Below are 18,508 nucleotides of genomic sequence, written 5' to 3'. Positions count from 1 at the left end.
TTTATGCATACAAAGTTCATACAGAAAAGCTATTCATAAAAATATTTAACTGTTGCTCCAGATATTATCCTGTCATTTTATTACGCCTTCAATTTCTATTCAATTACTAGGCAGCAGGCTGGCAGTGTGAAATGAAATGTTGTGCGAGAGCGAACATATCCTGTTGCCACCTAACTGACGGTACGACGTGGTAGAAAACGAAGACGAAGTTCATAACAAAGAAGGAGATCAGGTCATAAAGCAACCACATTGTCGTCTTGGAATGAAAAGCCATCCCAAGGAAAATGTCTTTATTTTTTGCGTATCAAAAGCCCTTTCTTTAAATTTGCATCATTGACAGAGATTTAACAATCTCAGAAATGTGGTTATGTGTTGTTGTCGACGTTGTTGTCGTCGATTGCCCATAATAATAAAAATAATAGCCAAATACATTTTCTCCCATAAAGACGAAGACGAAATAATGTGGCATTAAATTTTATGCAGAGATTCCTTTTATCATGTTATGCTTTAATAAAAATTTAAGACCCCCAAATAAATGAACCACACATGTGCCACTTAATTTACTTCCCTCAACTCCCGTCACGAAGTCTTCAGCAGCGGTTCAGGCCATAAAAATTTCCAAAATAAATTTAAGTGGTAAATATTCACATACGAGTATGTATTTATTTTGCTGCTACTGCTACTGTTGTTGTTATTCTGAGAAATTTACATGTGTGTGTGTGTGTGTTTGAATGCCAGCCTTTCTAAACAATAAAACCTATGAAAGACCTTCTTTACAATGATGATGCTATTGGCCTCCAATTTCAATTCCTAGTTTCATAGGTATTATATTACCGATACACTCATTACGAATGGAATATTGGGTTTGATTGAAGTGAAATTTGATTGATACTTGCAACAGAAACAGAGGTAATTATCTGTTCGTAGGCACACACAAACAGATTTTGAATACACTCGAAATGGATTTTATAGGAGCATTTTGTAACAGATACTAAAGAAAAGAAGGCAGATGTTCCAAAGAAATTTGAGATTGAAGATTTTACATTGAAATATATTTTCAATGTAAAACGAATGTGGTATTCATCGGTGGTTGATAGAATATTCGATAAATGGAGGTCAATGTAATTTATGAAAATGTATACATTTAATGAATTAATTTATAAAAACTTAATTTTAAATGCAATACGTTAAACAAGGATAAACTTCGTTATGTTCAACCAGGCCAAACAATTTATACTCTACACAATGGGGTGGTTTTTAACAATACCTGCAATCTGTTGAGATCCTTAGAGGAAGGTAGTCAAAACCTGGACGTATTCTACATTGTAAATTAGAAACACACCTTCAACATTTTCTGCATATAAGTTTGTTATCCCCCAAGAACACAGAATGCCAATATAGAGGGGTTACCTTAAAACATGGATAATGTATTGGTAATGATTCTCACCATCCAGGATCCTGGGGTGCCACATAACGGCCACTTTGGTTTGAAAGGCCGAAAATTTAGCGGGAACTTATGCGGGGACTGTACCAAAACCTGATTCTATACGAAAAGTTTGCGGTAGAGATATTTTCTTACAGTCAAAGAACTATGAAAGCCAAAGTTCAGCCTCTTGGTTTGGAGAAATGCAGAAAATATAAAACTACCGATATTATTTTCGGGGCCTATTTCGAAGCATATCGATAATATTCTGAAAATATTTAATAAAACATACCCCAACAGGAATGTCAGGAATCAAATATCAGCAAAACTTAGTATGTTGTATCATATTTTTCAAATCTCAAGATCAAGTAAATTTAGTAAAAAACCAGTGAGCGAAGCAGTATAGTCGGACGGGGTTGACCATATGATACCAACTTCCACCGAGCTCTATGTTTCTGCGAACCCATATTACGAGCCTGGGTAATATTTCGCGACATTTGCACTATTTTGACCGAATAGAGTTTCTATGTGGTATCTTTTTCGAATCATGTTTTTCCGGAGTAAAAATTATTTCATAAGATTACATTTTTGTTATTTTACACTGAAAAAATGGTGGTCCATCATGATAATGATATTTAGAGTGTCAATAAGTTGGTCAAATAACTTTACCTGAAAAATTTGTTATGTTCGGCTTTTAATTGTGACGTCTAGACTAAAACACCGGATAAAAACACAAATTTTCTGGTCCATTTCATTCCCAAATTATCATCTTATCATTTTCGAAAATTATAATCGCCTTCCTTCGCCATAACCTCATGCACAATTTCGTGGGGTTCGGGTCATAATTGTAGCCTCTAGAGCGACTAAAAAAACATATAAAAATAAAGTTGTTGATCCATTTCATATCCTAAATATTAACCGATCATTACCTAAAACAATAGGGATTAAATTTTCTTTGGCCAGAACCCGTCCTGCATGCAAAATTTCGTGAGAATTGGTCCATAGCTGTAGCCTGTATCGTGCATACAAATTATAATGGACTGACGAATGGACGGACACACATGTCTATATCGACTCAGCTAGTCAAGATATGAAGATCGGTATACTTAATGGTGGGTCTAGGATCAATATTTCGCGGCGTTACAACATAGTTGTGTAGGGTATAATAAAGAGCCACCGAAAAGTCTTCCATATATAAAGGACTATTCTCCACAGGTATACAGTCCATACCTGGTATTTTGTTTTTATAAAATATATAGTTTATGATTTATTCATAGAATCACTTTTTGAATCGATTTACGCATGTCCGTCTCTCCGTCCATGTATTTTTGTGAACAGGTCGTATTTATGATCCGATTTGGATGAAATTTGGCATTTAATGTTTATGGTGCACCAAAGTCCCTATATATCTTTCGATTTTCACGAAATTTGGCATAGCCTACTGAATTAAGTCTAGAATGATGTGCGCGAAGTTTCGTGAAAATCGGTTCAGATTTAGATATAGCTTCCATGTATAGTTTCGTCCGATTTTATGTAAATGGTGTACCAAAGTCCCTATATATCTTTCGATTTGTAATAAATTTGGCACAGCGTAATGAGCTAGGTCCTGAATGATGTGTGCGGAGTTTCGTGAAAATCGGTTCAGATTTAGATAAAGCTCCCATATATAGTTTCGTCCGAATTTATGTAAATGGTGTACCAAAGTCCACGAAATTTGGCACAGCGTAATGAATTAGGTTCAGAATGATGTGTGTTAAATTTCCTGAAAATCGGTTCAGATTTAGATATAGCTCCCATATATATTTTCGATTTTCACGCCCAGTCCGACTTTACTACTTTTCTTACTGGTTTAAATTTATTTTGTTATTGTAAAAACAACAAAACAAACAAATGAAATTGTTGTGAAATAAACAATATCGAATGTTGTTAAAAAGATATAGAATATTTTATTGTCTCATGGTGCAGTGTACAAAAATTGCGGCCCGGCCGACGCTCTGTATGTTGTTCTGTATACAAATTCCTCTTTATAAGCTCATGATTAAAATGTTCGGTTTATGATCCTTTGAAATGACTTCAATAGGGTGTTTTTAAAAAATCGATATTGGATTTTATTAACCACGTATTTACTTGTCGGTATATTATTATTTTGAAATATCCAAGAAAGAGATTAGAACCTACTCTGTCATTACGAGTATTCCCTCTGGGACAAATAACTTTATTCGCTGAACTACACCGAACATCCTTAATTGTTTCCTTTTTTTGTGTGTGTATGTGGGGACAATTAATGCGACTTACAAGTTATAATATATTATTCCAGATTTTATGTCTCTTATCTGGTTTATTTCAAACTAATCGATAATCTTATATGATAGCTCTCATAAAGATTTCCGGTTTTCTGCTTCCAGTTTACTACCCTACACACACATCCACGTGACACGCCTTTGGCATAGTAATTAAATAAATTGTAAAGTTTTCTTGTCTGCCTATCGTAAAAATTAAATTTAGTCACATACGCAGCCAGACATACAACATGTAGCTAATGTACACGAACCAACACACACATACTAACATTTTATGTCATACGTTTTCATGTTGAATTCTTACTCATTTTCTTTCAATTTCCCAACCATAAAGTTTGTCATGTAGTTTTGTTCTTGTTGTCTTTATTGTTGTTGTGGCTGTTTCACATAACGTATAATGTTGCCGATGATATATCCTTAAAGAAGAAACAGCAAAATAAAGCATGTTGTGTTCGTTGTTTTTCTTTTTTTTTCATAAAAACCACTTAATGTCATCTTTCACCCTCTCATGTTTCTTGAACAACAACACCCTCCCCTGCTGGAAAAAAGATGCGTTCATTCTATTTGATACTGTTTTTGTGTGCTTTCTCCTCCCTCTCCTTATTTCAGAAGCTACTTTGTTAGGGTTTTGCGCCTGTTAAGGACCATTATTTGACTGTAAAATATAACCAGACAGTTGCGGTAGACATCAATGTCAGAAACATGTCACTGTCCCTGGTCGGAAGCAGTCATCTTCAATGATATGAAATACTTTTCTTTTTATTTTTCGAATTTTTTGTGTAGAAAGTAAGCGAAAAACTCTTGTCCTAATTTTAAAGGAAAAAGTGTATCGAAAAGAAATTCGAACTTAAAGTGAAGAAAAAGTTATCCAATTAAGTTCAGTGATTTTGTGCAAAGTAAATAAGTGCGTGCGTGTAAGGGAAGACAGACGGGAGAGAACCCTACTCAAATGACAGTAATTTGAAAGCGAAAGTTTTGAAATTTATTGTAATGCATTAGTTGGAAAACACTTTTTGTTAAGTACACTTATTTGTAATAATTAAATTTTAATGAAGGGAAGATAAGTATTGAACACAAGAAATGGGTCATTCAATGAAGGAATGAAAGTTTAGACAGTTTGTTTCAGTCGGTAGAAGATGTGGTGAAAGGTCTTCTATGAGTATTTTATTGTAGGCCCTTTGAAATTCGTAGGTGTAATCAATGTTTGAATTTCTAGTGATGACCCTCTAAAAGTACTTCTGCCTATATGTGACCCTTTGAAATTCACACTAAATTCTCTGTAAGTTTTTTTTTGCCTTTAAATGCTCTCAAAAATAATTTCTCTCTAGAAGACCACTTATTCTGGCTACAAACTCATCAGTACATAAAATGTAGCTTTGATGATTTCAATGATGGGGCGTATTGAAACTCTTGTATAAAACCAGTAAGAAAAGTTCAAAAGTCGGACGGGGCCGGCTATATGATACCCTTCACCACTTTAGGTATATACAAGAGATGTTCCGTTGCATACATAATTTTTTTTATCACTCAATATTCAATTTAACACCTTCTGCCAAATTTTGTGCAAATCAAACATACATAGGCCCTTCGGTGCACCATTAACATAAAATCGAACGAAAATATATATCAAAATCTAAACCGATTTCAATAAACCTTATCACACATAATTCCTCTTCTTCCTCATTTGCATTGGCTATGCAAAATTTTGCTCTATCGGACAAATATCGGGAGTTTGGTGCATCATTCACCAAAAATCGGACGAACATATATATGGGAGCTATATTTAAATCTGAACCGATTTTCAGGAAATTTAATACACATCATTCTAGACCTAATTCATTACGCTATGCAAAATTTCGTGCATATCAAAGGCTATATAGGGACTGTGGTGCACCATTTACCTAAAATTGGACGAAATATATATGGGAGCTATATCTAAATCTGAACCGATTTTCAGGAAACTTAACACACATCATTCTAGACCTAATCCACTTCGCTATGCAAATTTTTCAGGCAAATCAAAATATATATAGGGACTTTGGTGCACCATTTACCTTAAATCGGACGAAAATATATATGGGAGCTATATCTAAATCTGAACCGATTTTCAGGAAACTTTACGCACATCATTCTAGACCTAATTCATTACGCTATGCCAAATTTCGGGCAAATCAAAAGATATATAGGGACTTCCGTGCACCATTTACCTTAAATCGGACGAAAACATATATGGGAGCTATATCTAAATCTGAACCGATTTTTCCCAATTTCAATAGAGTTCGTTCTTGGGCCAATTAAGTGACCTGTGCCAAATTTCATCCAAATCGGATCATAAATGCGATCTGTACTTTGTTAACAAAAATACATGGACGAACGGATAAACCGACTGTGAAATTGATTCTATGCATATTCTCAAAAGGAACCATGGGTCTATCTCGATTATTTTTGGCTGTTACAAACATATGCACAAATACATAATACCCTGTACCACAGTGTGGTGAAGGATATAAATATGGTGTATTAAAAAAATGTTTTATGACCGTGAAACGTCTTCAGGGTATTAAAGACCACTTGTTTCTATAGAAGACCTTTGAAACGAGTTTTCTATAGAGTATACTTTGAAAAACACTCTGAATCCGTTGGAATTTCTTCTATCAGCTTCAGAAAGGAGTTTTGTCAATAAAATACATTTTGCACGAAACGTTGTCCATCCTTTACTGTCCACTGAATAACTTTCACAATTTCATCAGACTAGAGAAGGCTCCTTAAAGCGATTTCTGATATATACCAGACCCTCTGAAAGGGTTAGAAGGTTATATAATTCTAGAGGTTTCTAGAAAGATCTTCTGGTGAAAATGGTAGATTCTCAATGTAGATACTCTATTCTGAAAGCTGGACTAGGGACTTCAACACACGGAAAATGTATTGACAATTTCCTGAATCGATTGATGAACATCAAGGACCCGAAATGCTAAATTACAGTCACTTCAGTTAAAAAATGAGTCTAGACCTTTTTATGGAGGATATATCAACAAATGGATTTACATCGAAAGTTTTCTGCAATGATGTTATTCACCCTCCAAACCCCCCGAGGCAAATATGGATAAAATGCGGTAAATTTATATGAGGCATAGAAATTGCAGTCCCTTAGTTTAGAAAACGCGACTAAAGCCTCTAACAGTTATGACCGATATACACAATTCGAAAACCAATATTTAGATGAAGCATATTTTGCCAAGCCGAAGTTTATAGACCCTGATTCACAATAAGGCAGATGGTATACAAATACACATGAAGTGGTCTTCATAGACTAAAAAACAATAGTGTTTAACGGAGAAAAAATGTCGTCGAAATAATAACATACAGTCTTACATACTTAGCTGGCTTGTAACAGAACATTTGTTCCATAAGACGACCTTAAAAAATTTTTCCAGGCTAGTCGGTCTTTTGTGTAGTTCTTCCAATTTGAAAGACCATATTCCGAAATGTTGCATTCCACCTGCTCTTTCCACCGGATTCGTGCCTTCCCCTTCTGCGTGAACTATCTGTTGGTTCGCTTGTATATGCCTTTTGTGCTAGGGCATCCTCATCCATTCTCAAAGCATGACCTAGTCTTCTGCTGCAGCTCGATACGTCTGACTATGTCGATGTCCGAGAATATATGGTACAACTCACGGTTCATTCGACTGCGATATTCAGCGTCGACGCAGATCGTCCCATAGGTCTTTGGGAGAATTTGTCTCTCAAACACTCCAAGGGATGCCTCATCTGCTTGCGGACGTACAAATTAAAATGAAAATATCGAAAATGTGACATTATTCTGATAAAGAATTTAGAAAAATTCCTTCTTATGATTTACACGCTTATTGGATTATACATTTAGGAAAGACCTTCTTTAAAGAACGCACTCGTATAAATCATATAAAGTAGGAACAATCGTGTTTAAAAAAATCAACACTTATTGGCCAGCTGATCTGAGGAAAAATCGCCCTTAAAAACTTCACGCTTATAGGTCAGCTAGTCCGGAAAAAAACTTCTTTAAAATTCCACCAAAAATGCGCTAATTTAGGATAAAGACTTTTTAAAAAAACCCCAAGCTCGCCAACATAGAAAAATATATTTTTTATAACCAGTGCAAGAAGCAGGCTGTCATATGGCCAATTACCACTGGGCTCTTATTCTGTACGGACCTATATTCCGAGCCTGGGTAATCTTGTGAGATATTTGCACTCTCTTGACCAATTAAATGTCAACAGCTCTTTCGTAGCATATTTCCTGAATTTCCTTATATTACACAAAACAGTTTTGGTTCATTTGACCCGCTAAGTATTGACCGTTTATTATCATCACATCCATTCGAATTGGTATAATAATATAATATATAATTGTGGCGTTTATACTGGCGACTGGTAAACCAGAGAAAAATAAAGTATTGGGTCCGTTTCTTCCATAAAATATCATCTGATCATCATCGAAAATTTCAAAGGAATCCGCGCGACATTTCTGCCCTCTAGTATTGTAATATTCCGGGTTCTGGTATATCATTCAAAATTGACCCTTCAGGTGTTGTTTAGGAGGATCGGTTGCCACATGTTTTGAAAATAATCCGGTGAACAGAAGCACTGCGAACTTCCATGAAAAAAATCATACGCCTTCGAACAACCGGTCTCACACGCATAGACCCATATCTCGTCAACTGGGACGATTTTATAAGTCATTTGAAGCACTAATATCGTACTTTTTTTTAATTTCTTAGCACTAATCGACATAAGCATTTTTTGAGCCATGATCAACTTTAATAAACCTTTTCTTTCAACACCTTACATGGCGATCCTGAATTATTAGTTCGGGCACGGGGTCAGTGTTCTAATGCACATAGATCGTTTTTGGACAACTTTTCCTCAGTAGTAAAATATTGTACTGCAGTTACGGGATGTCTTGGTTGTACTATTACCTTTTCCAACAAAAGGGTTACCTTCCTAGCACTTTAATTTCTTTAAGTTCTACACAAGTTCCCTTAGGACATTTTAAAGCACTTCGTCAATTAACTCAAGGTCAAACATATGAATTGTTGTTCATTTTATTCCGACCATCCATCCATCCATTCAACAACAACATAAACAAAACAATATGACAATTGTTAATTTCATTTGTGAAAAACTTAAAATGAAACCAAAAATAAATCCTTTTGTTCTTAAAGTTACTGTTTTGTTCTTGCTTAGCCAACGATTGGCCTTGCTTTCTGCCAAGAATTATCAACATGCTAGGCACGTCCTCTTATTGTAGGAAATACTTACAAACATACAAGTGTGTGTAAGTGCAAATTATTGGTTGTGCCAGTGGCCGGGAATGAGTGAATCAGTGTGATTCATCGGTTTTGACCTTCTCTCCATATTGCATGGATGTGTATTTGTGTGAGTATTACAAGGAAATGACTAACTCTCATAACTCGTTCTCGTCTACTCTGTTCATTAGTTGTGGCCAAGTTTGCGATGTATTTTAATTTCACTTCAGAGAAAAACTTACAAAAAAATAAATAATAATTACATTGTGCCAGAAATGTGACTATGTGTTTGTGTAGCTGTGTCAATTTTAATCAATTTTCTAAGAAGCAAGCTTGGTATGTATGGATGTATATGCTTTTGATGATAATGTGTAAATAATCAATATATGTGTATGTGTGGCTATTGGAAACAGAAGGACTTTTTTAATTGAAAAATAATATAAGTTTTTGTTTTTTTTATTTTTCTTCTTATAAGAATATATCTAAAAGTCATGAAAGCTTATCGTTGACCCAAATTATTACAAAATATTATTTTAAAATATTCTTAAGCCAATAACATATGTGTGTCTAAACTCAGCATATATTCATTAAAAAACTTTATATTCAGCTGAAATAAATATTTCAGGTTTACGGTCATCCATCGTAAAAATATTACTATATCATTCAGGTAAAATTTATATCATTTCATTCATTTTTTCATTCTTCTGGAAACGGTATGGTGTTCTAAAATAGACCAGTAAGGAAAGTAGTAAGGTCGGACTGGGCTGACTATGCTAAATTTCATTTCATTTTGGGCAATTTACGAGTCGTTTGCATACAATGGGACAAATTTATTTAAATCGATTTAGAGCAAACAAACACGCTATTCGGTAGGTAGAACTGTTCAAAATCATACATCCGTTTTGAAATATATATGAATGCTGTGTCTACATCTGTACCAATTTCAACAAAATACTATACCGTCGTTCTGGTCTCAATTCGATACGTTTTGCAAAATTTCGTGTCGCTCGGTGCGCCATTTATCTAAAATCCAACGAAAATATATATGGGTGCTATATCTAAACCTTAACCGACTTCAACAAAACTTGCCAGAGTTTAATTTATATTACCTTCAGTACATTGTATAAAATTGTGTGCCGATCGGACCAACTTTGGGTCTGTAGTTCACAATTTACCTAAAATCGGAAGAAAAGACATATGGGAGCTATATTTAAATTTGAACCGACTTTCACGAATCTTTACACACATCAATTGAAACTCAGTTCAGTACGCTATACCAAATTTCGTGCAAATCGAAAGATATATAGGGACATTGGTACACAATTTACCTTAAATCGGACGAGAATATTGTGGGTGCTATATCTAAATTTGAACCCATTTTCATGAAACTTTACACACATCAATCAAGACTCAATTCAGTACGATATGCCAAATTTCGTGCAAATCGAAAGATATATAGGGACTTTGGTAAACCATTTACATTAAATCGAACGAAAATATATATGGGAGCTATATCTAAATCTGAACCGATTTTCATGAAAATTTACACACATCATTCAAGATTCAATACGCTATGCCAAATTTCGTGCAAATCGAAAGATATATAGAAACTTTGGTAAACCATTTACATAAAATCGGACGAAAAAATATATTGGAGCTGTATCTAAATCTAAACCGATTTTCAGGAAACATAATGCCCATCATTCTAGACCTAATTCATTAAGCTATGTCAAATTTCGTGCAAATCGAAGGATATATAGGAACGTTGGTACACCATTTACATTAAATCGGAAGAAAATATATATGGGAGCTATATCTAAATCTGGACCGATTTTAAGGAACCTAACACACGTCATATTAGATCTATTTCATTACGAAATGCCAAATTTTGTGCAAATCGAAAGATATATAGAGACTTTGGTACACCATTTACATTAAATCGGACGAAAATATAAATATATCTAAATCTGGACCAATTTTCAGGAAACTTAACACACATCATTTCGTAGGAGAGGTGCCAATGTCCTACTAGGCGCGTCTTCCCGGGTGGCGGATGTGAAGGGGGTCTCCACGATGTGTAGAGTGAAACTGACCTAGGTCTCCTAGATCAACTTTTCTCTGCACTTCGTGGAAACCTTGGGGATCTTCGGATCCCCGTCGACCAAAATGTATCGGGGTAGTGCCCTTAAATAAATCAACTACGATGGGTAAAAAAAGTAAAAAGAATAAAGTTACGGTGCAGGGAGTTAATAACCCAGTACCGGCGGCAATCGTTGAGGTCACAAGCCACGTGTCGTCGAGATCACCTGTATCTATTACAAGTGCATCAATTCAAAACCAAAACGTTGACGAACCGGCTATTCCTTTGGCAAATGATCATGTCAAGACTGATGAAGATCTGTATCTGGCTGACAGGACTGTAGTTCTGGGAGGGGACGACCTACACGGGACTCTATGCGCTATCCGCAATAGTCTAGAGGAGCAAAGTAAGGAACTCTTCGACCAGTTAGACAGACCTGTACCAGAAGAGCAATGTGGGGATACGCTTCCAGAGGAATCCGGAATCGCACCCTAACTGATGATGAGCTGGACACCATTGTATATAGGGACTTTACATTAAATCGGACGAAAATATATATGGGAGCTATATATAAATCTGAACCGATTTTTCCCAATTTCAATAGGGTTCGTCCTTGGGCCTAATATCTGGGGACTATGGACCTACATCGGAATGAAAAATTACAGCTAATTTAAAAGTGATTCTTCACAGACCCCCAAAAGAGACCTTGTGTCTACCATGTGGGGTATAAATATCGTTAAAAAATATTTCGAATACCGAAAATATTAAATTACAGGTTGATTGGTAAGAAATATGGCCAAAACCCTTAAATTACAAAATTAAAAGTGGGACATTTATTGGAGACTATGACCAAACATGAATTTGTCTTCATAATTGTATGTCCATCACCAAAAAACCGATATTCCAAATTACAACCATTTTTATTGAAAACCTTCAAAATACCGAAAATTGGACGAGACCATTATATAAGGACTATGTCGAAGCATGGGCGTAAATTGATTTTTTTTTTTCAAAAATGTAGGTCAGCCTTCCGAAAGAAGTCCAGTGAAAGAAGACTCCATTCACCATGTTTATGAAGATCTCCCAGAGTCTACAGAAGACTCCTTTCAATAGTTTCGATTTCTGCTTGACTGTTCGTAAAAATGGATTAACAAAACTATAAAAATTCAATAAAATGCGCGACGACATTGCAAGGTTGACAGTAGCGTTTGGCGAGCCTAATTTGAGCCGAACACAACTTCAATTGTGGTATAAGCGGTTTAAGGAAGACCGAGAACATATCAATGCCGATGCTCATCCTAGTCGCCCTAACACGCCCTATATAAATGCAGATTCGAACACTCATATACATATACGCAACTTCGTAGTCTTCAAAAGTATGAATGTGTATAAGTCTCTGAAATCGAATTGACTTCTTCAATTTCATTTCCACTTTCACTTTCGTTTTATTTATTCGTTTTCGTTCGTTTTTTGGAAATTGAAGTTCCCATCTCCTCCCAAAAAAATTCTCTCTTCTCAACATGAACAGTCAATAATATTCTAATAAATTCACTTTTGCTGTAATAACAATGTCATGCATACATACATCTTCCATCGGTACTTACCTTCAGTCGTAGATAACGTTCATGTTTACCCATTGCACCTTGACGTGTCTGCAGGACATAGATGGTATTAATGTGGGCCAATACATTTTCAAATGTCAGCTGTAAATGTGGACGTATAGCTTCAAGTACTTCCAATATTAAACAGTTTTCTTCGGCCACTCTGTACAACAACAAAAAACGGAAGAAAACGGATTGAGATGAGTAAAGAAATGAGAAAAGGAAGGATGAAAACGTGAACATATACAATAACAAAGACATCACTATTGAATAACTTAAGAAAAAACAAAGGTATGGATGGCATATCGATGCACTTGTAAATGACAATTTCAGTGGCAGGTATACAAAGGTACGCATACATGCTGAGGAAGGTCTATATGCAGTGCCAAGGAAATAAAAGAGAAGGGCGGTATAACCACGTTTGAGAATATTTCAGATGTGTGTTTTTATCTTCTTCTTCTCAAAAAAATTAAAAGACAAATGAAAAATGAAACGAACAATGATGACAGCATCTGTGATGTTTAAATAAAAAATGGAAAAATATAAATTTTCCATTTTTACGTGGCATATCTGCATCTCTCCTCAATGTCCTTAATGGCGAACAAAATTGAAATGTTCTTTTTTTTCGTTTTCTTGGAATGGAAATGTACACTTACCTTGGTATGACTCTTGACACGGATTTACCAGCCTGGACAATTTTCATTTGTCGATCGAATATCAGATGAAATGGAAAGACTTTGCAAAATGTTGCGGGCGATATAAGAGGAGCTACAGAAAGAAAAAACGAAATAAAAAAGGACGAGGAACAAAAAAAACAATATCATTTAATATTCTGTAAATTGTCGGAACGCCTCATTCTGTATTACCATCACACAAGAAATCTGTGTCATCTGGTGGCTCTTTGCCGGCCTCATCCTTTGAACTGGATGCCTCATTATCCGATTTATTATTGGCCGATGTTTCACGTATTAGAAATTGGACATGGTCATAACGTTCAATGTCATCACTTTTATTCTTCAGCAGTCGCAGACATTTCTGTTCTTTGTCATCGCTGTCGAAGCTATCGGCATTTGTGCCTGCCATTGATGAGGCCGAATTCGATTTGTTTCTTGTAAAGGGACATTGTTGTTCTGCAACGGGGAAAAAAGAAGAAAATCAGAAAAAAACATCAGAATGAAAATAAATTGTATTGAGGGGAATGAGCAGAATGTGTAATGGAAATTTTCCTATTTGCACAGAATGTCTATGTCATTGAATGAAATTCTATTCAAAGGCAACTTATATTGTAGTCCTATTATTTTTCGCTTTGTTGCCAGTAGATATTCCGGCTCTCAATAGCATTTGATTGAAAGAGCCTATTTGCAGAATATTAAAACGGATAAACGAATTATTTGTGTGCGCTAGAGACTACGTGGGATGGGTTTAGAAGGACAGAAGATAGATTTTTTTAAAGAATATTTTTTTAAGGATTATGTAACGCATGTATTTATTAAAGAATGTGTTGCAAGGACTATACAATACGAAGATTTTTAAACAATATATTCAAGGACATTATAAGGCATGGATTTTTTTTAAAGAAAATCGTTTCAAGAGCCAACTGAGGGGTGGATTTAAAAAAAAGTAATAATACCTAAGGACCAACAGAAGCGTAGATTTTTTAAAAAATAATTCTTAAGGACCAACAGAGGCGTGGATATATTTAAATATTAATTTTCCAAGGACCAAAAAAGGTTTGGAATTTTCAAAGATTAATTTTCCAAAAACCAAAAAAGGCTTGGATTTTTTAAAGAACATTTTTTAAGGACCAACACAAGGCGTGTATTTTTATAGCCTTCACCACACTGTGGTACAGGGTATTATGTCTTTGTGCATATGTTTGTAACAGGTTAATGGAAACGAGATAGACACATGGTTCCTTGTGAGAATATGCAGAGAATCACTTCCTGAGTCGACTTGTGCAGGTCCGTCCGTGCGTCTGTCTATCTTCCCGTCTGTAGATGTTAAATTGTAAACCAGTGAGCGGAGCAGTATATATATATTTTCATCCGATTTAAAGTAAATGGTGCACCAAAGTCCCTATATATCAGTCGATTTGCACGAAATTTGGCATAGCGCTCCTGATTTAGATATGGCTCACATATATAATTTCGTGCGAGTTAATAGAAATGGTTCACCAATGTCCCTATATATCATTCGATTTGAAAAAATTTGAATTCAGTCTAGAATGATATGTGCTAAGTTTCGTGAAAATCGGTTCAGATTTAGATGTAGTTCCCATATATATTTTCGTCCGATTTTATGTAAATGGTGCACCGAAGTCCATATATATCTTTCGATTTGCACGAAATTTGACATAGCGTAGGATGTGCGATAAGCTTCGTGAAAATCGTTCCAGATTTATATATAGCTCTCATATGTATTTCGTCCGTGAAATTCGGTGCAATGAAATGAAATTTAGCATATGTTCCAGAAAGGCATAATGATCACTTATTCAAGTTCGTTCAATTTCATGTCAATGTTCGAAAAGGCGGAATCTGTTAGGAGACATATATGGAATATACCCAAAGTGGCAAGGGTATTATATAGTCGGTCCCACTTTACTACTTTCCTTACTGGTTTAAAAAATAATTTTAAGGAACAGCAGAAGCATGCACTTTTTAAAAAATATGTTTTCAAGGACCAACTGATACGCGGATTTTTTTTTAAAACATATTTGTAAGAACTACATGAGGCCTGGATTTTTGAAAAAGAATTTTCAACGACAATACAAGGCGTGCATTTTTTAAGGAATATTTTTTAAAGGACCAACAAAAGGCGTCAATTTTTAAGGAATATTTCTTCAGGACCAACACAAGTCTTTGATTTCTAAAAGAATATTTTTTCAAAGACTATATAAGGCGTGGATTTCTTAAGGAATATTTTTTCAAAGACTATATAAGGCGTGGATTTCTTAAGGAATATTTTTTCAAAGACTATATAAGGCGTGGATTTCTTAAGGAATATTTTTCAAAGGGCATATAGGAGGCGTGGATTTCTTAAGGAATATTTTTTCAAAGACTATATAAGGCGTGGATTTCTTAGGGAATATTTTTTTCAAAGACTATATAAGACGTGGATTTCTTAAGGAATATTTTTTCAAGGACCAACATAACCTTGGAATATTTACATTACATTTTTAGAAAGACCACCTGGCAAGGATATATTTTAACTATCGGTACCATTGAATCATACATTTACATTTATCTGACCTTTTAAGCGACCCTGAATTTACAAATTGATTGCACTTAACACAACCGCCGCTATCCTTTCGAAATTCTATCTCTCTACCTGTCATTTAAGCATTTAATTGAAGTGGAAATTATACGATTGAAATACTTACCGCCTGGCCTTCTGTTATTTATAAAATTATCTGTTGATCCATCGTTGTTGTTATTCAGATTGTTGTTGTTGCGATTATTATTTTCCTCATTTGTGAAGGATGAAACGGAAGCATTTGATTGTTGGTGTTGTTGTTGCTGCTGCTGTTGTAATTGCTGTGAAAAAACATCATCCTTGTCATCTTCTTCCACTGGATCACCTTTTCGTTTTACAATGTCGATTTCCACATCAACGCCATGTAGCTTTGAGGCCACAGCCTACACAATGGTATTTGTAGAGAGGAAAAAAGAATGAAATAGCAACAATAATAGTAGAAAAGGAAAAAAACGGAAATGGAAAATAAAAAAATGATATTATTGATTTTTAGTTTGACAAAATATCAACAGGAAAGGAAAAGTTTTTTTAGTGCTGTGGAAATAGATCACAAAAACCGGTTGAGTTCCCTATAATATGATTAATATGTAATAATCCGTATTTAGACATTATACGGGCGTGGATTTGCCAAAGAACCAATTTTCAAAGAAGCTTGGATTTTTAAATAAAACATTTTTTAGAACCTGAAGAAGAGGTAGTATTTATGTAAGGTCTATATAAGGCCTGGACTTTAAAGAATATTTTTTCAATTACCAAAGGAAGCGTGGATTTTTAAGGAGTATTTTTTCAAGGACCAAAAGAAGCGTTGATTTTTAGAGAATATTTTTTTCACGGACCCAATGAAGCGTGGTTTTGTTAAGAATATTTTTTCAAGGCCCTAAAGAAGAGGGAGTATTTATTTATTTAATCATTTTTAAGGACTATATGATGTGTGGATTTTTTGAAGAATATTTTTTCAGGGACTATATAAAGCACACATTTATTAAAGAATATTTTTCAAGGACAACAAGAGGCCTGGATTTATTAAAGAATATTTTTCAAGGGCCAACTGAGGCCTGGATTTACTAAAGAATATTTTTCAAGGGCCAACTGAGGCGTGGATTTATTAAAGAATATTTTTCAAGGGCCAACTGAGGCTTGGATTTATTAAAGAATATTTTTCAAGGTCCAACTGAGGCGTGGATTTATTAAAGAATATTTTTCAAGGGCCAACTGAGGCGTGGATTTATTAAAGAATATTTTTCATCTATTAAGACTCCCTTCAGTTCGTCCTGACAGTGTACATATATTTTGTTTTTATTTTTCCCATATTGTGTTTTGTTGTTCTTCGAGAAATATCAATTATTCGTACCGGTTTTTGTGACCACCCTAATATTTAGTATCGCATTTCTTCTACTTACCTTAACAATGCCAATGACAATGTGTTCTAAACCCGGTCGCTCTGAATAATAATGCAGCAATAATTGACCATCTTTTTCTGTGCAACGAAAGGAAGGAGCTCTCATACCCGGATATAATGTACCCAAATGGTCATGCAGGGCATCCAGATTCTGATACAATAGATTCATTTTTGTTTCATATAGTTTTTGTTTGCCATTGTCGTCGTGTTGTTGTTTTTATTTTATAGACAATCATTGAAAATGACAGCGAACCGAATAACGTGGCATTCAATGTTGGTTGGTTGTTTGTTTTTTGTTGTCCAGTTAAAGGTATTGAATCAGCGATGAAGATGAAACGTAACGAAAACAATGTGGACACTCGAAAATAAAATGGCAACGGTGTTCAGGCCAACAGCATCGGTATTGTCCAAAACAATTCGTCGTCATAATGCCAATGCAGGCAAAAGGGAATATCAGAAATTCAATTCAAGTTTTGTGTTTTTTTTTTCCATCCATTATGTGATGACAAACGAGCACCAGGACATGGACAAATAAATGGTGAAATTGTTGAGCAAGTTGTCCGGCAAAATACAGCCATACAACAGCAGTTTTGTCGAGTAGTTTGTTGTTGGAAATAAAATAAGCAGAAGCCGCAACATAGAAGCCATATCCGATATAAGAATGGTGGTGAAGGCGACCACGTCAATGGGGTACAGTGTCCAAACAGAACGAAACCATGGTGTTGTTATTAAGTTAAAATATATACAATTGTTCCCAATACAGCATCCATGTTCAGCAAATAACGAGAAGAAAAAAGGAAAGAAAAAGAAAACAAGAATCAAAAAGATGTAATGAAAATTATTTGAAATTGAAACTAAGTCGAATATGAATGTGGCAGGGTTGTTGCGATGTTGCTTGATTTTTAATGGTGTGTGCGAATGGTGGAAGTTGTGGATGACAACAGAATTTGTATAAAAACCAGTAGATAATGTTCCAAAGTCGATCAGGGCCGACTATATGATATAATATATATATATATATATATATATAAGAGATGCTCCTAAAATTCTTAATGTAATTTACAGTAACATGTACCGATTTAATATATATCCTCCGCCTATTATTCACAGACATATTCATACCCTTTACCACACTGTGGTACAGGGTATTATGTCATTGTGCATATGTT

At 34.9% G+C, this 18,508-nt stretch overlaps 1 protein-coding gene across 1 annotated transcript in view; it reads right to left on the bottom strand.

Moving 5' to 3' along the window:
- LOC133328973 (guanylate cyclase soluble subunit beta-1) overlaps nt 1–17,508 on the bottom strand; it is a 67,068-nt gene extending 49,560 nt beyond the window's left edge. Inside the window, exons 1-5 of the mRNA XM_061537477.1 lie at nt 17,341–17,508; nt 16,068–16,323; nt 13,555–13,818; nt 13,345–13,456; nt 12,692–12,851 (exon numbers count right to left, since the gene is read on the bottom strand). Of these exons, the coding sequence (XP_061393461.1) occupies nt 12,692–12,851; nt 13,345–13,456; nt 13,555–13,818; nt 16,068–16,323; nt 17,341–17,508 (960 nt within the window). The remainder of the gene's footprint in view (nt 1–12,691; nt 12,852–13,344; nt 13,457–13,554; nt 13,819–16,067; nt 16,324–17,340) is intronic.
- Nucleotides 17,509–18,508: the final 1,000 nt, after the last annotated feature.

Source organism: Musca vetustissima, unplaced genomic scaffold (genome assembly GCF_032173495.1).
Source record: "Musca vetustissima isolate MV318-11 ecotype Yass unplaced genomic scaffold, APGP_CSIRO_Mvet_v1 utg16177, whole genome shotgun sequence".
NCBI classification, from domain to species: domain Eukaryota; kingdom Metazoa; phylum Arthropoda; class Insecta; order Diptera; family Muscidae; genus Musca; species Musca vetustissima.
The sequence above is the reverse complement of the archived record's forward strand: the minus strand, read 5'-3'. Positions and strand labels throughout refer to the sequence as shown.